At 33.4% G+C, this 23,361-nt stretch overlaps 1 protein-coding gene across 1 annotated transcript in view; it reads left to right on the top strand.

The window, feature by feature from the left end:
- Window positions 1–23,361, top strand: part of Vps8 (Vacuolar protein sorting 8) — a 34,133-nt gene that overhangs the window by 6,604 nt on the left and 4,168 nt on the right. The window contains exons 5-9 of the mRNA XM_074182625.1: window positions 1,685–2,117; window positions 5,501–5,789; window positions 10,175–10,524; window positions 10,598–10,914; window positions 21,674–22,487. Coding sequence (XP_074038726.1) covers window positions 1,685–2,117; window positions 5,501–5,789; window positions 10,175–10,524; window positions 10,598–10,914; window positions 21,674–22,487 — 2,203 coding nt within the window. The remainder of the gene's footprint in view (window positions 1–1,684; window positions 2,118–5,500; window positions 5,790–10,174; window positions 10,525–10,597; window positions 10,915–21,673; window positions 22,488–23,361) is intronic.

Genomic DNA, 23,361 nt, shown 5'->3' with positions numbered 1-23,361 from the left:
GTTGTATCATCAGCATATTCATCGTGTTTGGACAAGTATTGAGTAGCGTTATTAATATAAATAATGAATAGTGTGGGTCATAGAATTGATTCCTAGGAAACTCCCCATGTGATTTTCTTTTTGGATGATACATTTCCATTTGAGGAGATACACTGATAACTTCCTTTCAGGTAACTCTAACCTAACAGATCATCAACAAATAGTAACTATTAACAAACATGGTCAAACATACAAATCTGAGAATGCGGCAGTGAAAATAGGAATACCCCAAGGAAGCATTGCGGGACCCTTGTTATTTATTATCTACATAAACGATTCATGTTATAATTCAGACACACATAATTCAATTACAGTATTTGCTGATGACACTAATTTATTAATAGGCCGTGAAACATACCCTGAAGTAGTAAAAACAGGTATGGAAAAGTTTAATGATATAAAAGAATGGTTCACTAGGAATAGGTTAATTTTGAATGAATCTAAAACTAATCTTATGCTTTTTAGAACTAATCAATTACAGATAGAACCACCTCAAAATTTGAATATTGAAAACATTACTATAAAATATTCAGAAAACATCAAATTTCTAGGACTTCATATTGATGAATTCTTGAAATGGAACAAACGGATTGATTATACAGCTAACAAATTGAGCAAAATTTCGTATGAACTAAGGGTGGTTCATAAATATCTCAACAAAGAATCGGTAAAAATTTTATATTTTTTCCAATTTCGAGTCTGTAGCTAGATATGGAATCATATTTTGGGAAAGCAATAGTAATATAAATAAAATATTTGTCGTTCAGAAAAGAGCAATCAGAATGATGATTAATTTGAAGTATAATGAATCGTGTAGATATGTCTTCAAGAATATGGGATAATGACGATATATGCTCTTTATATCTATGGATGCTTAATGTTTGTATTAAAAAATAGGCATCTGTTCTTTAACAATATTAATCAACATTCCAATGGAACAGGAAGAAATGAATGATTTCGTGCTCCCTATATATATATATATATATATATATATATATATATATATATATATATATATATATATATATATATATATATATAGGTTAACCATAACAGAAAAAACTCCTCATTACATGTCAATGAAGCTGTACAATAAATTGCCTAATCGAATCAAAGATTTGAGGAGCATAAATTGATCTAAGAAAGAAATAAAAAAAAAGTTTAATAGATTTAGAACCATATAGTCTTAGTGACTATTTAGACCATACCGAATTATAGAAATGTATGAGTATATGTAGTTTTCTTTTTTTTGTTGACATTATTTCATTCTATGTTGTCTGTGTACAAGCTGTAATAGTCGGCATATTTATGAAATAAAGATTATTATTATTATTAACTGAATAAAAGAAACAGTATAACAACAATGTTTACTATTTTTAAATTCATTTACATTAATAATTATTATACATGTATCAATCAGGGAGAGATCAATTTTTTGGTAAGAAGCTTTAAGGCTTTTTGATTCTTCATCATTAAACAAAAAAATGTGGGAACTTCATTTGTTAAAAATATGAAACTTAGACAATATTTGTTTATTTATATTTAGTGAAAATCTCATAATAAAGTGTTTCTTGAATACAGTTTTGATGATAATGATGCTGTTGACGACGAAAATGATGATGATTATTATTATGTATTGTTTCAGGTTATAGTAATTTCTGTTCGTCCCAAACTCAAAGTACTCTTCAGCCAACAACTGCCAAAAGTATCAACCTCTTTACCTCTGATTTCCTGGCAACTAGTCTCCGTAGGCAAAACATTCCAGCCTGTTCTGGCTTGGGGAAGAGGTCACGACCTTAACTACACCAGAGTCATCACCCACGGTTTCAACAACAACCGGATCAGGTTGTTACCTCTCAGGAGCGTACAGTTGCCTTATATTATGACGGCTCTACATTGGTTAGGAACTCGTCATCTCGCAATACTGGATACCAGCGAGAATCTGAGGCTCGTGGAAGTCAGGACGCAGCGAGAACTCGAAGTGTTGGAAATAGCCAATGCGGGGCTAGTTTATAGTTCAGCTCACTTCAAAGCTCTCGCTGTTGGGGGTGGGGTTAGTGAGGCATTTGCTCTGGCAGGTGGGTCAATCAAATATACAATAGAATAATTTATGTGTCACTCGAAATTTTTAGAATATATAATATTGAATTAAGTTCATTCATGGATGAATACAATAATATTTTAAAATATATACTTTACTAAGAATAAATTAATGTATGCACCTTACGAAGAGAACTTGTTGTAAGGTTAACTCAAAACTAAAAATCAGAACATTCTTTAATTTATAAACATTTGTAAACGTAGAATTTACACATTCTTTAATTTGTTTGAACATTTCAAAAATACTTCGATTTTGGTCATTCAGAAAAATCATAAACAAATTTTCTAGAAGTATCAGTTATCTATTTCTTATTTTTTCTTAAGATATAAAATACGAAATTATATGCACGAAAAAAAATTATTTGACTAGTCAAAATACAACAGTTTAAAATGATTCAAATTTCTCCAGAGCATGTGTAAACATGTATAATCAATACTGAAACATATTTGTCTGAGAAATACATCAATGAAAAGGTATTGTCAAGGTATACTATCAATAGCATTGGACCAAGTACTGAACCTTGGGGTATATCATGCTTAATTTTGTAATCATGGAGTACATACTACAGTATGTACTGCTGTTTATTTGTCAAAAATGTTTCAATAAAAAAAAAAACTGTTAATGTATATCAGTTTGTAATGTATTAACAGTTATACAGATGAAATTCCCTCTGTTTTAATAAAGGAATTTGGTAAAGATATAGTAGGTATTCTAACCCATTTACTAAACCATTCATTTGCATCGGGCATATTTCCAAACTGTCTTAAATCAGCAAAGGTAACTCCAGTGCATAAAAAAAACGAAAAAACTAACATTAATAATTACAGACCAGTATCAGGTCTCTCTCCTTTTGCAAAGGTGAACGAATATTGTATGCTAGACAGACTAACTCCCTTCATCAATAAATACAGACTCATACCAGACCAGCAACACGGTTTTCGGAAGGGAAAATCCACAACAACTGCAACAGTTGACTTTTATAATAATGTATTGTCCGAGATCAACAAAAGAAACTCCCCTGTTGGAATTTTTTGCGACTTAAGTAGGGCCTTTGACTGTATTCCTCATAAGGCACTGCTACAAAAACTTTGGCTTTGTGGCATTCGAGGAATTGCAGCCAAATGGTTTAAATCATATCTTTCTGATAGAAGTCAGTTTGTCCAAATTTGTTTCAAAGAAGTTGACGGATCTATTAGTAAGCACTGCTCAGATGCCTCGCAACTGGAGCTGGGAGTGCCACAGGGAAGTGTTTTGGCCCCATTACTATTTTCTTTATTCATTGCTGACATAGTGGAATTTTTACCTGAGTATAACATCACGCTGTATGCTGATATCTCATCTTTTCTTGTCTCCCAGGAATGCAGTGAAATGACCGAACAAGCTTGTAACCATCTTCTTGGTAAACTAGGTCTATGGTTTTCAGCTAATCAACTACATTTCAATACAGAAGAAACTGAGTATCTAATCTTTCACACCAGACAAAGACTAATAAACAATCCACTCTCGATCAAACTGAATGACTTAAATATTAACAGAAAATCAACAACAAAATTCTTGGGATTAACCCTAGAAGACGATCTCAGCTGGAATGAGCATATTACAGCAACTATAAATAAATTAAATACAAAAATATATCAAATTCGATGTATGCGGAATGTGGTTGATATCGGAAGTTTGAGAAATTTCTACTTTACTGAAATCCAGTCTATTTTACTTTATGACATTTTACTATGGGGAAACTCTCCGGCTGCACAGCATCTATTTCAGAAAAATGCAGTAAGAACTGTAAAAAATGTATCACCCAGGAATTCCTGTAAACCATTGTTTGCCGAATTGAATATTCTTCCTCTGGCCTGCCTGCTACATCCATAAAATAAAAAACACTCTTCCCAGGCATTCGGACATACATGTCTACCAAACCAGAAATAATCAGCTAATCTATCCAAATCATAGCAATCTCCAAATAACATCAAATGGACCACTTTCAACAGGTGTGAGAATTTACAATAAATTATCCACTGGCATTAAAACTCAGCTTACACACTTCAAATTTCGAAACTCCATAAAACGCTTTCTGCAAGAAAATTTATTTTATAGCATTGATGAATTTTTATTGTAACTATTTAAGCAAATAACTTATATCGATGTTCCTTTTGTTGTCTTGTAGTTATGTATGTAGTCTTTACTATATTTATATACATGCACTAAGACATTATATCCTGACATGTTCTATACTCTAATGGGTCCTTTGAATGAATAAACTGATTTGATTCGATTTGATGAATAAAATATTTTATGAGACACTATCGAAGACCTACGACCTCTAACTTAGAATGGGGCACGCAGGAAACATAGATAGTTGATTCCTCTATTTAAAATTATCAACGGACTCAGTACCAGCCCCGAACTTCTCACCAAATTATCTCTACCTGTCCTTGGTTGTTCAACTAGGCAGGTGCAAACCTTTTATGTTTTTTTTTCACAGATTCAGTTACTCATACAACAGCTTTAATCCCAGAACTCTTCGATTAGCTAACTCCTTGTATAACCTTCAAATCTTCAATGAAGACCTTCAATGAAGAGTCAACCCTCTTCAAAAACCATATTCATTAATGAGTGAATTTGATATAATCAAAAGCAGGGAATATTCATGGACGAAGCACTCAAAAAAATAAGCAAACCGCAGACACATTGAACTGTCATCTATATGGAATACCGAACCTGGTTGTCACGCAGGTAGCTAAAGCTGCCTCGTGGTACTTATGACAGCTAATGAGCCTAACACGTGTCTGCGGTTTGCTTATTTTTTTGAGTTCTTCGTCTATAAATTTTCCATGCTTTTTATTATATCAAATTCACTCATTAAAAAATTATCATTACATAAAATTTACTAAGATCCTCCATTGCATGAAATATATGTGACTAAATTGTTCCATCTCAGTACTTTCAATTTGTATACTGTATATAAGTTTTTCAAGATAGAACTTGATAAAGTGAAGTATATTAGGACTCTTTGTCTTGAGAATACCATGGTTTCAAAGGTTTAATATTGATTTCCTGTTTCACACCACTGCTGACTTTAGGATTTTAGATAATTCTCAAATTCCTTTTTCTTGAACTCATTTTAGCTATGTTAGTTGTATAAAAAATTTGGGTAAAAAATGTTTTGAAATTATTACTATTCACTTGGTTTGTTATATACTTCAACAAATTGAAGACACTTCATATTTTCATTTTATAGAGCTTTCTATTGTATTTTCAATCAATACTTTGTTTTTTTTTGAAAACTAGCTGTAACTTGGTATATTTGCTTGTCATTCGCATAAATTGAAGAATAATTGATGGGCTAGATATTTCTAGGCGAAAGGGCTTGCTATAATAGTCTGTCAAGTCGCGGTGACCAGCTCCTCATCTTGGGTACTAAAGCTGTCCACATGGTCAAATTGCGAACATGGCCAGAACGACTGATGTATCTCAGTGACCAAGGTAGATGGGCCGAAGCCCTCAATCTGGCAGCTGAAGAAGGAACCAGCAAGGAAAGGTTCACGTTAATATTGCTGAACAGGTATTTAGAGAATCTGAATCAGAACACAGTCGACAAAGACAGTCTTACAGCTGCCATTAACTGCTGTGTGAAATTAGGTAAAATGTAAGTATTATTTGTATCAGTAATATACTCAAAGAAACACTGTTTATTGACTGATTAATCAGTTTTTTGACTGAGCATAAAACAGTAAATAGTAAGCATTTTGGAATGGCACTTTATAAACTTTGGATAATTTTTAGGAAAAAAGTTTTCTTTTTACTTCCTCATCTTGAAACAAAATAATTGTGGATTTTTTTTATTTGACTGTCACGTCACACTGAATTTCCACTTTTTATAAGAAAACAATAAAAGTTTTGTATCGTCTTTCATATGACAGACACTCCAACGAACCAGGTATACTCAAGTACAAATTCATTTTGGAAGGACAGACTCAAAAGTGCATATTTGATGATCCAAAAAAAATATAATCTTACGTTAACATGGAATTCAAAAGGCCATACTCGTGAAACTAGGCAACTAAATCTATTTAATATCGATGCTGCAAGCTCTGTAGTTGGTTAAAAAAAGATTAACACATGATTCACTTTTCGCTTTCAATAAATTGTCTGAATAAATAAAAACTTGTAATAACTTCATGATATTCAAAATATCATTGAAGTGCTTTGGGCAATAATATTGTAAGAAATTAAAGAATTAACTGTCCTAAACAAATTAATTTACAACAATATTTTACTAATCACCAACTAATTTATTTACAACACTTAGCAACTAACACTTAATTTATTTCCACTATTTGAATATTATCCGCTCGATTCACTCTCTGAACTGCCCTTTTGGGTCGGGAAGCCGGACTTATATCGGTAACTGTCCTTTCTAAAAATTTGTAGTCGGTTCGTTTCTAGAGTTTTACCGGCGGTTGCCGACTGTAGTGATTCGCGGTGATGTCATGTGTTTGTTTGCTGGCCGGCATATCGGCTTCGTTACAATATGTTTATTATTTATATTGATTTATAAACGAACATACATGAATACCAGTATAAATGGCGGATTTACCACCAGCCTGAGTAAGCTTGAGCCTAAGGTGGCAGATTTTTGGTGCGTCAAATGAAAAATAGGAACTTGGCACAAAGTCCTTAAAGCTTTGGAAACAATCAGGAATGATTGCACCGAAAAGCATGTCACACGAAACAAAGCAACGGGAATTTTTTCAAAATAAAAAAAACTGGAAATGGCGTTAATGGTTGTTGTGTGGAATATTTTTTTTTAAATAATGAACAAAGTAAATGTTCAAATTCAGGGTTCTACATTTGATTACTGTAGCTGATCTTTATGAATCTCTTTGCTAGTTTTTCGTAGATCATCGAGAAAACTTCGAGTGTTTCGAAAAAATGGTAATGGAATTAAGTGCGTCAAAGCATCTGGGAAAAGGCAACCGAAAAGAAAAATATTTGCTGAAATATTAAAGAAAATGGGTAATGAGTACGACCATCATCAATTTTCATTTCCTACCAAAATGAACAAATATTCATCATCAACCTTTACGAAAAAGGCTCTTTCCTTTTGAAGAAGTGTATCCTAATGATTTGGAGACTAAGTTAGTTCAAGAATGCATATATTTTTGAAGCCACATGTCTTCGCAAAGCAGTTTGGTTGAACCAGATTCTACATCATTAGAGAGTCTATCTTCGTTTTTGAGAAAACAGAGTTTGCATAACGTTTACCCAAACTTGGACATAACCCTTCGTATGGCCATATGTACACCAGCGACGAAGCTGTTGTACATATGGCCATAGAAGCGATAGAAGCTCTTCTTGTCTAAAAACGGTGAAAAATTATCTGAGATCGACCTTGCGCCAAGTAAAATTAAACGCTCTAACTCTTTTGTGCATAGAGTCGGAATCAATGAATATTACTTACGACGATATCATCGATGATTTGGCCAAAAAAAAATCGTGCAAAAAGGTATTGTAACGAACTTTTATAATTCGAATAAGTTGATTATTCTCAACTGTTTGTAGGCACAATAAAGATGATTTATTCACGTTTAACAAAAGTACATTATTGTGTAAGTAGCATACATTACTCTGCTCGAACATGACTGAACTTTGATTAGCTCAAAAATAGACTCAAAAATTATTTTTCGTGCAATTTCAACGAAATTGTTGGATGGTAAAAATAATGTAGGTCATGACAATTGTGGAGGCAAGGGTGGCAAAAACTGTACAGCCTATACCTTAAAAATTTGTAAATCGGCCACTATAATAATGTAATGAATAGTTTTCGCCAAAAAAAGTTCTGCTTGGTGAGGAATGAATCTTAAGAACATTTTTAGTTTTTGACAAGTCGGCATTGACACAGAAGCACAGACCGTTTTCTTCTTAGGTTTAGTTTGGATGACTAAGTGACGTAATTCTACATTCAATATGGTGGAAAGCCCAAGATGGTGGACTAGTCATTTTTTACGTTGAGATTAAACAAAATATATTGCATTAACTCATAAATGAAATTTATGAAATATAATAATACCTTTGGTCTACGAACAATAAATTTATTCAAACTACCTACGATTTCTGAATTCACAAGAAATAAAGAAAACAATCTATTTTCTTGAGTTTAAAATAATGACTGTTCCATAATTTCTCACCTTGAACTAGTTTTCTCATCAAATTTTTGATATACAGGGCTATTCAAATTCGTTTCTGTACATGGGGATCTCGTAAACGATAAGAGATAGAGTGTCCGTTAAATTGTGGCAAAGTTGCGTATTTTAGAGACCTATTCAATGATGTGAAAAAAATCGAATATAGCTCTTTTGGTTCTGTAGATATATAGGAAAAACCAAAAAATCCCAAATTATTTTTTTGCCTATATCTTCTTCATTCGCAGACATATTGAAAATCTGTCGACATTTTACTATTGGCACTTGATGTGAGCTATCAGAATATGTCCAAGAATCTTTGATATAGGGTGTCATCTGACTTGGGCCACCCCCATCTTTGAATTTTTAAATACGGACCTGTATTTTTTGTTGTAGTTTTTGGATCGTAGACGTTCACTTCATACTGAGAAATTGAATTTTATTTTATATTTGAGGATGTTTCGGTAATATTTGATTATAATTGAGTGAATTATTCCCTTTTAAATTACGGTCCTGAAAATTGGTTGACTGAGTTAAATAAAAACACATTAGCAACTTTTACGTCTCCCTATGTACCATAGAATTTTTAGAGAGTTTTTTTTCATTCTTATTCATATTTCCATTGCTCTGAACGCTTTCTACAATGAACTTCGAATAACAAAACCTTTTATGATTATCTGAAACATATCTACAACAAAAATATATAATATGTGTTTTGATAGGCAGAAAAAGAAATGATAGCAATAATAACATCCAAAATCAACACTATAATTGTAATGAAAATTGAAATGAAGTAATTTATATACACAAAAAAATTAATGGTCCAATAAATGTTCGAATTGGTGTCCTTCCATTTCGAGACAAATACTGGGCCAATATAATGGCCTGCAGGATCACCAGATCTTACTATTTTGGACTATTTTCTATGGGGGACAAAGAGATAGAAAATGTGGAAGACTCGAGATTGAGGATTTTGAATGATTTCGCAACAATGTAGCAAATAAGTGTCTTGAAGGTAATGGCAATAATTTGAAAAACCGAGTTCAAAAATGTCTCGAAATGGAAGGACTCCAATTCCAACATTTATTGCGTCATTAATTTTTTTGTGTATATAAATTACTTAATTTCAATTTTCACTATAATTATAGTGTTCGTTTTGGATGTTATTACTGCTATAATTTCTCTTTCTGCTTATTAAAACACATATAATATATTTTATGGTACATAGGGAGACGTGAATGTTGCTATTGTGTTTTTATTCAACTCAGTCAACCAATTTTCAGATCCGTAATTCAAAAGGGAATAATTCACACAATTATAATCAAATATTACCCAAACATCCCGAAATATAAAATTTAATTTAATTTCTCAGTATGAAGTGAACGTCGACGATACAAAAAATACAACAAAAAATACAGGTCCGTATTTAAAAATTCAAAGATGGGTGTGGCCCAAGTCAGATGACACCCTGTATAAAAAATTCATGGACATATTCTGATAGCCTACATAAAGTGCCAATAGCAAAATGTTGACAGATTTTCAATATGTCTGCGAATAAAGAAGATATAGGCAAAAAAATAATTAGCGATTTTTTGGTTTTTCCTGTGTATCTCCAGAACCAAAAGAGCTATATTTGATTTTTTTACATTATTGAATAGGTCTCTAAAATACGCAACTTTGCCACAATTTACCCGACACTCTATCTCTTATCGTTTACGAGATTCCCATGTACAGAAACGAATTTGAATAGCCCTGTATAATGAACAGAAGTGTACGTTCCTTTTCATAAAGTAATCTTAAAAATATCCTATCTAACATTCAGTTCTTAATTTCCTTTCATTTCATTTAGTGATATTCTATGTAACGAGTTATTAGAAGCCATAACGACTGATGAAAACAATCAAGACTGGTACTATACATTATTGACAGACCACATTTGTACGGGGACTCTGTCCGAACTGAGGCCTTCCGTGGCTCAAACTTTGGTAAAGTATTTAGAAGAGAAAGACCCCTACTCGCTGGAGAAAGTCTTGCTGTCACTAGACATAGCCTGTCTGGATCTGCACCAGGTCCTGAAAATATGCAAGGCTAAGAAATTGTACAACGCTTGGATACATATAACTACGAAAACTCTGAAGGATTTTACCAGCCCTTTGGCAGAATTCGTGGGTGAATTAACTCCAGACAATCACAAACTAGGTGGGTACTATTTTTTATAAAGCAGTATGTTTCAGTCATTTTTTCTTTCCATAATTTTTATCTATTGTTTAAGGAAACATAATGTTGGTGTATGTATCTTCCTGTCTAGCCGGTCTGGGCTATCCTACTGGAAACATACCCGAAGAAGACATTCCGAGAGTGAAGCACGACGTATTAAGGTGTTTAGAAACGGTTCATTCAATTAATTGCCGACCAGATGAACCGACATATCCCTATTTGAGAGCTCTTCTTAAATATAACATTAGGGAATGTTTGAATGTAGTAGAGCTGGCATTTACCGAAGCGGAGTTTGCTGGCGAGATGGGTCTTTTGCAAAGGCAAAGACTTGTGCAGATTCTGCTTCAAATTGTAACCTCTGAAGAATTTTCGGTGAGTTCAAAATATTTTTCAACTACCTACTTTTAAGGATTTTGAGAAGATGAAATAGAAACTTGATTGTATGTGAAGAGATGTGAGAGAGCCAAAGAAAGAGAGAACAAATTGCACTACTTGAACAGTGACAGTTGATTATTTTTCCACCAGTCAAGTAGTTAATAACTCATTTCCATTAGTTATGCCAAAAACATCATCTAGATAGATAGATTGTTAGATAATTACATTCATAGCTTTGATCATAATTTACAATGACATGTTGGAGTCACAATACTTGTCACGCAGGCGATTACTTAATATAAATGTACAGCATATGAAAACATAATTCAAATATAATAGACCTTCACACTTTCCTAAAAAAATGATAAAATCAATATTATCTGTTAGTTCTATAGGACAACGGTTCATTCATCGGGAAGTAACACCCACATTTTTCTATTTCGAAGAAAAATATTTCAAAAATAAGTTTTAAGTCACTACAATTGAGACACCCCCCTCCCTTTTCAAACCATGTTCCAAAATGTATATGATTTTCGTAAAACCGAAAAAATTAATGAGTGAATATACAACATAACTATTGAATTAGTACTACTCAGTCAAATACCTCTTCAACAAAATTTGAAATATAAAGTTGTTGTTTCATAATATGAAATGCTTAATCTCGGACCTAACCATTATGTCGACTCCAAAAACAAGTTGGCAATGTCGCACGTATAGTGAGAATAACAAGAATACAGAAAGAAGAAGATCAAACTATGTAATGTGAATAAGTTTTGCGGTGTTGTCAATTTTATATCAAATGTTAGTGACGTCACGACCATTGTTTTTACTCGATTTTGAAAAACTACTGACAAAAAATTTAAAAACAAAACGAGGTACTATTATACATTGCAGTTATACCGAAATCAGTGTAAAAATCTATTTAATTTCACAATCTCATCTGTAGACATAATTCATGAATACTAAAAAATATATATCAACATTAATAATTTCGCTAAAGAACCAGTATTTAAATTTATTCCCTTAGGAAATTTCATTTCATTTATTCATTTATTCAATGCATACTTGTACTTCGAAATTGGGAGATCCCATGACATGAGATTCTGAACTTGGTCTACTACTGCGTAACTTGAAAATGAACTTTTAATTTTCTGTTATTCAATTATTCAATTTTTATTTTAATTTTCACTTCTCGTAACCTACACTCAAATGAATGATTTTAAAGGAATATTATCCACAAATCCAGTGGCGTAGTCAGATTTTTATTACAAAACGATTGCACCACAAATCTCTCACATTACCATATTTTCAGGAGTTATAACTGTAGAACGCATTGAGCTGTTGATTTCGGATTTTCACTGTACAAATTCACTGGTGTTCTACTTGGTGATGACAGTGTTGTCAGATCTCAAATATGTCTATAATCTGAATAAAAATTACAAACAAATACTTTGTTTCCAAAATTGAAGTTGTTGTAACTTCGTTGTTAACAAATATTTTTTAATGAAAATTTGACAGTTTTGATTTATAACGACTACGAATCCAGTGGTGTAGTCAAATTTGAAAACAAAAATTGCCTAATAAACTTTTGCCATAGACCATAGAGTGCCTTGGAAATGAAACTAAAATTGTGAAAGTTAGTGTCAAGATACAGTTTTTCGTGCTTAATATTTCAATAAAAAAAATTGAGATTGATTGAAAAATGCACATTCTACAGGGGTGGTTCCATTTTAAATGGGTCACACTGTATATATATATATATATATATATATATATATATATATATATATATATATTTGTTCATTGCATATTGGTCAGCCCGATATATGAACGGGGCGTTGGTCCACCCAGCACTTCCCGAATATATTTAGGTATATACTTTTCGGAATACTCTTCAGTGATATGATTTTATTAATAGGCCCATCAGAGGGGTAGATTTTTTCTGAAAATAAAAATTTTACATGTCCTTTAAACCTTTGTCAGCCCCATGCTGTTGGTCAGCCCATAGTTATACAAATCGCTCTATGAAGAGCATCTTGGTCAGCCCGACAATGCTGCCACATCGAAGGGCTGACCAGGAACGCGATCCATTTCAGTGTATCATTGGATTTCATCGTGAGGGTATTAAGTGTTTTTAAAATCCTGGCAAATCTAGTTTTTCAGAGGTAAACTATGTGTTAGTTTACCGGAAAAATATTAGGAAAAGGAAAAGATGCCGTTACTATTGATTATTTATGTTTCATATAGTTTCTGTATTATGTATGATTAATTACTTGTTTATTTTGTGGTAATTCATTATCACTTTAATGAAATGAATAAAAACACTTTTGTCTAAGTACCACTAGTTGATTTTATTTATACGACCAGTTTCGGGTTTGACCCCGCATTATTAAGTATTTTTTCAATACTTCAAATCAAATCAAAAATCTTTATTTCCGTAGACCTAGGGACGGCATGGAAAAAGTCACATAACTCAGTACAATTACAATGAGGTCACAATCATAAAACAACATAATTATATGATATATTACATAACATCCAGACCATAAAAGGGGTACAAAAATTTAAATTTAAAATTCCAAATCAGACTGGAAAAATTCATCAAGCGAATAAAATACCTTTTCACATAATACTTTCTGAACTTTTTGTTTAGAGAGCTTTACACTAGTTATTTTTTAATGGATATTGGGAGCTTGTTGTACAGTTTTTTTGACATGATATGAGGTCCATTAGTCACCTTGGCTAACTTATGACTAGGAATTAAAATGTTATAGTTTTTTCTCAGGGTGAAGCCCGAAAGAAGACATGTACCATCTCTGTTCTGAAACTTGGTGCAATTTGATTTAACGTAGATTACGCAATTAAAAATATACATGCAAGTAACACTTAATATATTCAACTTTGCAAATAGTGGTTTACAGGAATCGAGTTTTTTTTTAAACAAATTGTTCTAATATTTTTTTTCTGGAAAATTAATAAGTCACTGAATCTATTGCAGTTGCCAAAACAAATAATACAGTAATTGAGGGCAGAGTAAATATATGCATAATAGTAACTTTTAAGAATTTCAATAGACACAAAATTACGCAGATTCCATATAACGAAACAATGTGTCGCTAATTTCTTCAGTATGAAATCAACATGATGATTCCAATTGAGTTGGGAATCAATAAAAACTCCTAAAAATTTTTTATGGTTTACCTGTTCAATACTTTTAATCTCAGACCTAACCAATACACTACAATCAGTTTCCTGAATTGTAAAGAAAATGGTGTTGGTTTTAAGATTATTTAGAATCAAGCCATTCTTAGAACAATAATTTTGCATGTTGGATACAGCATCATCTGCTCTTACTGACAATGTTCCACATTCCGAACCACTGACAGTAAAAGATGTGTCATCAGCAAATTGTATAGAGTACTGTGGATGATTAATTTTTGAAAGGTCAATAACAAATAAAAATAAATAGTGTAGGCCCCAAAACACTACCTTGGGGCACACCTGTAACAACGTTTCGAAATTCAGAGAAAAATGACCCAGTCTGAAGCCTAACTTTAACAACCTGTGTACGACCAGTTGAATAGGTTTCAATCAATTTCAGACTTGGACCACGAACGTCCATGTCAAACAGTTTATCAAGAAGAAGACCATGATGACTGGTATCAAACGCTCGTGTCAAGTCGAAAAGAACACTAAGTGATTTTTCATCGTTGTCGAAGTTTGATAATACATGATCATGTAGAGAAAGGATGGCATCCTGGGTTGACAAGCCCACTTGAAACCCATATTGGTTGTCAGATACGATATTGTATTTATTTAAAAAGGACACATGTTTTGATATGATTCTTCAAATATTTTCGAAAATGGAGATAGTAAAGCAATACCTCTGTAGTTCGACATTACATGCTTATCGCTTTTTTTATAGACTGGGACGACCATTGCTTGCTTAAGTCGCGAAGGAAAAATACTTTCAGAGAAAGATAAATTGATTAGATAAATCAGAGTTTCCATTATTTTCAAAGCAGCCTTCAATAAAACATTGCCTGGCAATTCATCAACCCCACTGGAACATGCGAATTTAATTATTTCCACGAGTTCAGTTTCATCTATTGGATAGAGGAAAAGACTCTCAGTTTTTACACAACGATTTTCAATGCCACCCACTGAATCGACAAAGTAGGTAACTACTAAATGCTTGAGATATACCGGGACCATCGTCAACAAGTACACCATCGCCAATGTCTTAGATGAATCGTTTATAATAGTATTTTTCCTGATGATAGACCAGGCAGCTTCAGATTTATGTTGAGCCTTGAGGAATTGATTATTAAAATATTGACTTTTTGAGAGTACAATTTTTTGTCTATGATTTTTTAAGAGTTGCTTATATTGACCCAATAAATGTACATTGGTTTGGCTCTTGTTCAAATTATAAATATCTCTGAGTGATATACCTTCTTCAACGATATCCTTAGTAATCCATGGTTTGTGTCTACTTGAATTTTGATTTTGTTTAATTTTTTGAAACTGTTTAGGAAAGGATATATCAAAAGCTTGAAGAAAAACATCATGAAAATGGGAAAATTTAGTATCGAAGTCAAATATAGTGAAGTATAGAAAATTCCACTTTTCATCCGATAATAAATTTATGAAATGGAGGATATTAGGATCATCAAAATTTCTCTTCAAAAAATAATGTTATATATCAGCGGCGACGAAATTTATAGGTAAGGTAATACTTGATAATGGGGTCAAACCCGAAAACGGTCATATAAATAAAATCAAATATAGGTAATTAGGCAAAAGTGTTTTCATTCATTTCATTAAAGTTTCAGTATTCCTACGAAATCTGCAATTGATTGACACGCGTTAACTATTTTGGCGCGAAACTCTTTGAGAACCGTTACGATGTTTGCAATGGTCCTAATGCTATTTTGTTAATTGGCTTGCCAATATTTTGGTATACTTAGAGAATAATTACAGAATATATGGGTATATGACGATTACAAATAAATAGCATAAAATCTACTTAATTTTAAGTAATTCACTGTTTTCCAATTCCTAACTCAAATGAAATATTATTTTCCTGTGTTTTCATTTTTATTTCAAATGAATGTTCCAAATTTGGTATATCGATTTGATGTGAATGTGTGTAGAAAGTAGCAAGTATTAGAATAAATATGATACTTCACGGAAGCTCATCAATTTTTTTTTATTCAAATAGACGTTACAGTTTGTTCAGGACTGTTGTATTAAATATTCATTATGCATGTATTTCTTCAAGCATTACGATATCCATTTATCACTAGTGAATAATGAAATCATTACAGAAAAGCAAGAAGGCAAGTTCGTTGAATATGTCAATTGCATCCACCCGTCAATAAAATTTACCACTGAGAGGAAGGTAAATAATTCATTGAATTACCTTGACTTAACCATTACAAAAAATAACAATGAACATGAATTCGCAATTTTCCACAAACCATCTTACACGGACATTATCATACATAATTCCTCTACACACTCTTACCAGCATAAAGTTGCTGCATTCAATAATATTCTTCATAGACTATTGAATAATTTCCAGAGAGAGCCGAGTTTGATCAAACAAATCAAAAACTACAAAAGCAAGCCATGGACCACATCTACCCAAATTCAAGATGCGATAACGTCAGTTAAAAGACATTGTCATTTTTGGCTGAACCAACCAATAATATTTTTTTGAAGAAAGAATGCGTAAGCTTAGCTCACAGAAATAGTAATAGTCCGAATAATAGTGTAAGTGCATTTATTAAAAACAATAAAGACAAAACTTCGGTATCGGATAGATCAGGAGTATATCAGGTGACTTGTGGCTCTTGCCCAAAACTGTATAATGGCCAAACAGGGAGATTATTTTCCTAAGAATTAAAAGCTTAGATGTAATTTTGTGAATAGAAAGACCAATTTCACATTTGCAAACCACCTTTTAGCAGAAGTACATGAGTTCAGTCATGAATATGACATGTTATATTTAGAAGAGAAGAGTTTGAAATTCAATCTTCTAAAATGTCAAGCAATCAATAGATTCAAGAATTCGGGTAACTAACTAAATGATCAATTAGAATTGAATAACCGTTACTGAATATTTTTCAAATGTGGGGATTGGGACATAAGCTCAGGTCATTTAATCCATTACAAACTCAGGTACTTGAAATGTAGGTTCTTTAAATTTTAAAATTAGGTATACCAAGCATTAAATTTGTAAAATATAGTAGATAAAGATACGCCCGAAGAAACCATTGTATGGCGAAACACGTGTCGCGTTTTTATAAAACTGTTAAGTGGAACATTTTTGGCTGTGAGTTTTAGAAAGTATTTTGAAGTGTTTTGTCTGAGAAACTTTGCCAATAATCCGACAGATATAATTCAACGCGACAAAAGTTGTTTTCTGTTAGAAACTTGACAATACGTTGCATACGTTTTTGTGAGAGATTGTATCAATTAATCTAAAGAGTCGTTCACTTATACTTCAAGGTCCTTCTTCACAGTAAATTAGAAATCAACCCTGAAAAATCATCGTTGAATTCCTGATAAAATCACTTATCCAATAGATGGCATATATGGGGTTATTTTGTTTGATATTTTGAAGGGGAGTGTGTACGCATCTTAGCGATACCTTATATTATTTCACAAAAATTAGGTGTTTCGGAAATTTACATTACTGTCTTATTTATGGAGATATTGAACGTGGCTCCTTTCGAAAAAAATTCCCTATATGCAATCAATTATTTATATTTTGAGCTGTTTTGGAATCATCCGTATCTCTGAGTATAGGTTGGAAATGAGTCAAATCACTTTTCAGTATCGTCCTTCCATTTTTTATTTTTATTATTCATTTTTGGATCCATTTTCAACCCGTTTGATATCTTGATAAGAGTTTTTCAACACACTGATCTCATTTCAGATCATCAGACACGCACAGTTTTGAAAACAATAAAACCTTCTCAAAAACAAACTTGGTCTGAGGAGCAAAACGAAATATAGTCAAAAAGTTTTTCGCTCCGAAAAAAAAAAGAAGTGCTAGAATTGAATTGAGTTCTTGTTTGTATCTAAAATATAAAGAAAAGAAATATTCATCATTATTAAAAAATAGAAACTGGGCTGCAATCAAAGAATACGTTTACAGTTGTTAACGGAAGAAGAAATAATATTAATATTTTTCATTTGATATTTTTTTACCCTTGTTGTAGGGATTTTTCGAAAAAACTATTGCTAAGAAAAAAAGAATTGAAACTTATTACTAATATCTGTTTCACAAATTATATCTTACCTTATGTTAGTCACTCAGAATTTCGTTTCGTCATAGAAAACATACTTAGTGCGATTTTTACCTAATTTTTGAACTAAATTATATATCGGAAATCCGTAGTGCTGCTGCGGATTTTTATATAGAATTTATTCAAATTGTAGACATTCTGGATAGTCACTATTCATTTCTAAATAAATTCATTACCAGATCATTCATCACATTTTAGATTTTTCGTTTGTAAAAAAAATGTCATTTCTCATCTACTCATTTCTACTCAGTCACACTTCGATTATTTTTGTGCAGTCAGGTTTTCAAATCTACAATTTCAAAGTCAAATCCGAAGTTTCCTGCTTAATGTCTAAAATTGATTTACACAACGCGATTTCTGTTGAGGCGTCCATGCCAAATAATTAGAATTTGAAAATCTACATTTGAAAATACAAACAGGAAACGGTTTGAAATATGTCTTTCGCACCCCTACGAACGACAACCCTCAGAAGTAGAAACTTGTACTAGCTATCGATTAACGAGGTCTTACATTTTAACGTGTGATTCCGAACACTATATTGATATTTTCAACTTATAACATATTCAAATTTTTGTATCTAAGATAGCGCAGAAGTTAAAATTGCTTCGACAAGCTAAATGGAATAACGCACTGTTAGTAATTATATTATTATTATCCTAACTAGAACGGAAACACTGCATTTCCGTACTCGACACCGTTATCCGAAAAAGCTGATTTCGGGTAAGTAGTCGAATGTGGGAAAGTATGAGTTCAGATCAAGCATTTTTCTACAAGTGAATATGTTACGAAGCTCTGATAAAACTTTTATATGTGAAACAATTCCTGATCTAAATTGCTTGTAGATATAGGGTGATGCACGCACACGCACGCTTGTACAAAAAACATACAAAACAGGAACTTTTTCATAAAATTCTACATCTCTCAAAAAATGTTCCATCTCTATTATCGAATTTCTGCACCACGACAATCTAGATAGACTCATGAAATGCAAGTGCAGCGTTGCCCGATTGTGGGCTGACCAACATGCTATCCATTGAAAGTGTTCGTATAAACCTGGGCTCACAAAGACACTATTCACATCAGGTGTATACAATTACACAGCCACGCCTCCTGGCGAAGTTTTGTGAAAGTAAGTGGTGTATCAGCTATGTGTATATGGTGTAATGGTCGGCCCAACCGAAAATTTGCTAAACGTCATTTCACATGATAACATGTCCTAAAAACACTATATACAGTGGGAAACGTTGGTGAGCCCGAAACCGGGACGACCGACGTTTCCAAGGGCTGACCAGAGTTCACATCGTATATTCTACGGGCTGACAAATGACCGTTTACATATATATATATATATATATATATATATATATATATATATAATCTATTCAGCAGGATTATGAATCATGTACTAGTGATGATTTAAGTGAGTTGTTGGCGGGAGAGCTAGAAAAAGCTATATTTTAATTTAAAATATATTGATAGGCGAAACATTATTCATTTTAGAAACGGATTGGGTTTCTTTGTATATGATTTTTCAAGGCAGTTTTGGATTTTCTCATACAATTTATAGTTTTTAGGTTTTCAGGAAGAAGGCTGAAACATTTTGGGCTGTAATAAAAAATACTTCTTTGGGAATGAGTGCATTCAATTTTTTTTTCAATAGAAATAGTTTCATCAACTTTCAATTCAGAAATATTTTTTTCACGATTAGGTTCAGTAGGTAAGCATATTCGATGAGTGGCCTACAAATGAGATTGTGAAATGTGATGCTCTCGCTATAATTGGTATTTTGTTGAGAGCTACATGGATGCTTAAGTTTGGTTGTGTTGTTGAATGTAATTACAAGGTATTTGATAGCAGCTTCTGATGTCATACTATGTTGCTTTACGTTAGCTGACATGATTATGTTAGGTTAGGTCCAAAATTAGTGGGTCTATTCGACCCTCCACCGACCAAATAAACCCAGCTTCTTAACGAAGCCAATTAGTTTATATGGTGAGTGGTCTTTCAGGTCAGATGGTAAGAGTACGGCTCTGTCGAACTCTAAAAACCTGATTCGGTCCCCAGCGGAGCAGACACAAAGTATATGCTCCGCTGTTTCATCATTAATGAGGTAGTCGGATAGTAAAGGTGCAAGATTCCCACGTTGATACCCGCGACAACCTTCCCATATGAGGGTTTTTGCAAGTCAGCTACATCTGAAGATGCTTCAGATTCAAACGTGCAGGGCTTTTTCGCCTCTGGTTTTGGTGAATCATCACTTGAGCGTAAACATTTGCTAACCTGCTCATGGGAAGTTTGTTCCTCCACTTGAGACAGATTCTGCGTACGCCGCTCAAGAATTTGGTGCAAAGCGGTTTCATAAGGTACCCCGCTCTTGAGGAGATGACTCAATCGTTTCCTGGCTGCACCACCAAAGCTTTTTTCAAGGTTCAGTTATTGGATCAGGAGTTGTAGAGTTGAGAAGCTCTCGCTCCTGATCTAAATTTACAGGGAGGTCAGTTGGAGTCGTAAGCTCAACATCCATCTCCTCTATAGACTCAGTGTCAGAAATAATTTTTAAGTTTACTCTGTACATGAAAGTCCCACGAGTAGATAGGGAAAGAAAGTCAATCACGGCAGAGCCCCTCATTACCGTGACAAGGCGATGCTACGACGAGAGGGCGCCCGGTATCTCGAAGGTTCCGTAGAGACAGCTGATAGGCTCAGTGTCATAGGCTAAGCTATCGTTGGGATGTCATTCAGTTAGGAAATAACAGAACCACAAGTGATTCTGCCATTCAAGTGTCCAGCAGAGCTACGTGGAAGCAGGCATCCAATGGCCGGTTTGCTCAACACCCACATCCCAAGCCAATGCACTCGACAAAAACAGCATGTACAGAGGATCAGGCAGTGAAACATGAACAAGGACAGCCAACCCGCCTAACTGATATGGATAATATTGTGAAATTTTATGTTTGAATAAATTGTAATTTTTTAAGATTTGGTCTCAGCCTCTACTTATCAAACCAGATACTTCTTGTTTTGTAAGATTTTGTAATTTCGTAATTACGGTTAGTTTTGTTGATGGCAGGTGCATTAATATGGATAGTTTCGTTGATAGACCTGTGGCTTATTCAAATAAATCATAAATAACCAGTCAGTATAATGATGAACATATGTTTGTTCAGTTTCTAGATAACGCATTTTCTAGTTGTCGATTTTTTCTTTTCTGTCATTTTATCCTGTAGTGAATAACAACTTCAACATGAGTAAGATTAGAGAGAAAAGATGAAATAGAAGTTAGAAATTCTAGTTATACATTTTGTTGGTGACGGGTGATGTCACTGAAATGATCAAAGGAAAATGAAAAAGTAAAGAAAATTGGTGGAAGAGAAACGGATGTAAATTGTCTCATCAATTTTTATAATTCATACTGACATTGATGTAACATTTTCCAGGAGAGCCACGTAATCAACTTGGCATGTTTCATATTGAGACTAGTCATATCAAAAAAACTCAATATTGATCAGCAAATGATGAACATAATCATCGAATCGTTGACACAAGTCGGGAATTCGCTGAGCTTGAGGGACCGCACAGAGCGAGAACAAGCCTGGCTAGACTTGCTGCATGTGAACAAACTGAATCATCTGAAAGTCACCCATCTGCTTGACTTGGCTCTGAGTTCAAAGTGCTACCGGGTCGCAGAATATCTGTATGAAATCCAGGGGGATTACTCCAACATCCTCAGTTGTTACCTAGAAGACCCAATGCGCAGGGGCGAAGTGTTCAATTACATCATAGGATTCATTGGTGTGAGGGAGAGGTGCATCCAGCAACAGTTTTTAGTGCATTTCAAGGAACTAGTGACAATCAGCAGCGAACGTGTAGGGGAAATAGTGACGGAATACTTTCCGGACCTGATCGAAGAGTTGTGCGTTATGCTGGAGGACTCTTTTGACTTGCAGTACGCATTTCTGCGACAGATCGTTACGCACGATATCAAACTCCCTAGTCGCATCGCGGAAAAGTATCTGGAACAGTTGTGCATCAAAGACAAAAGCGAAGTGTGTCCCTACTTGCAGGCAAGTTCGTGTCGCGTAGAAGAAGCTTTGGCAGTGACGAGGAAGTATGAAGTTCATGAAGCGACGGCTTTCCTATTGGAACAGGACGGCGAGTGGATGGAGTCTTTGCAGTTGCTCCTGAGTTGTTCTATGGTTGAGAAGGCGGTGTCATTGTGTGTTCGAGGGGCTGAGCATTTGGACTCTGAAGGTACGGAATATTTTTTGTCGTAGGTCAATATTATTTGAGAAAAATATCCCCAGTAAAAAATAATCGCTGCAAGAAGATTAGATTTTCTGCAAAAAAGATCAAAGGAAGAATAAAACAGTTTATAAAACAATAATATTTCTTTGATGCGAATCGTTATTCAAAAATATAGTGCAAAGCTCGTGAATGAGGTATTTTGTTGATATTTTAATGACTTCCTGAAATGTAATCATATCAAAAGTCTGATTTTGTTCTTAATTTAAATTCAATTTAAACTATGAATAAATTTTGATGATGTATATATTTTGTTAGTGTTGATTATGTCTATTTTGTTATGTAGCGTATCCTTGTAGTCAGTTCAAATGTTATCTAACCTCAATCATTAATTATTTAAATCGAACTGATAAAAAAACATTCTAGAAAATAGCCCAAACAAATTTCCACATGAATGCGCATGAGTAACCTGAACAGTTCTCAACAGTTCAGCCTCGAGAGCAAGAACGATTCGAGACGGTTCAAGACAGTTTAGGATCATTTCGCAGTCGAAACCAGGACAGAGGATTCATCAATCTAAACTTATCCGCAATAAACTAGAAAGCTCTATATCAACTAGAACCTGAATTTCGTAAAACCAGAACAAACCTAATAGAATTTTCTCAATGAATTTTATTTAAAACATGTTTTTATCAGTAACTGATGAAGCTACCGTGTAGTGAAACACGTTTTGAATAAAATTTATTGAGAAAATTTTATTATTATTATTATCATGGATAGTGTTTTTAATTTTCATCAAGTGACAGGTCAGAGTATTCATAATCAATTTATACTTTGTCAATACTTATACAATAAATATAGATTATCCAGTAGATTATAAAAT

This window comes from Leptinotarsa decemlineata, unplaced genomic scaffold (genome assembly GCF_025532065.1).
Source record: "Leptinotarsa decemlineata unplaced genomic scaffold, Ldec_3_MD MMD2_tig00026328_RagTag_RagTag, whole genome shotgun sequence".
Taxonomy (NCBI): domain Eukaryota; kingdom Metazoa; phylum Arthropoda; class Insecta; order Coleoptera; family Chrysomelidae; genus Leptinotarsa; species Leptinotarsa decemlineata.
The sequence above is the reverse complement of the archived record's forward strand: the minus strand, read 5'-3'. Positions and strand labels throughout refer to the sequence as shown.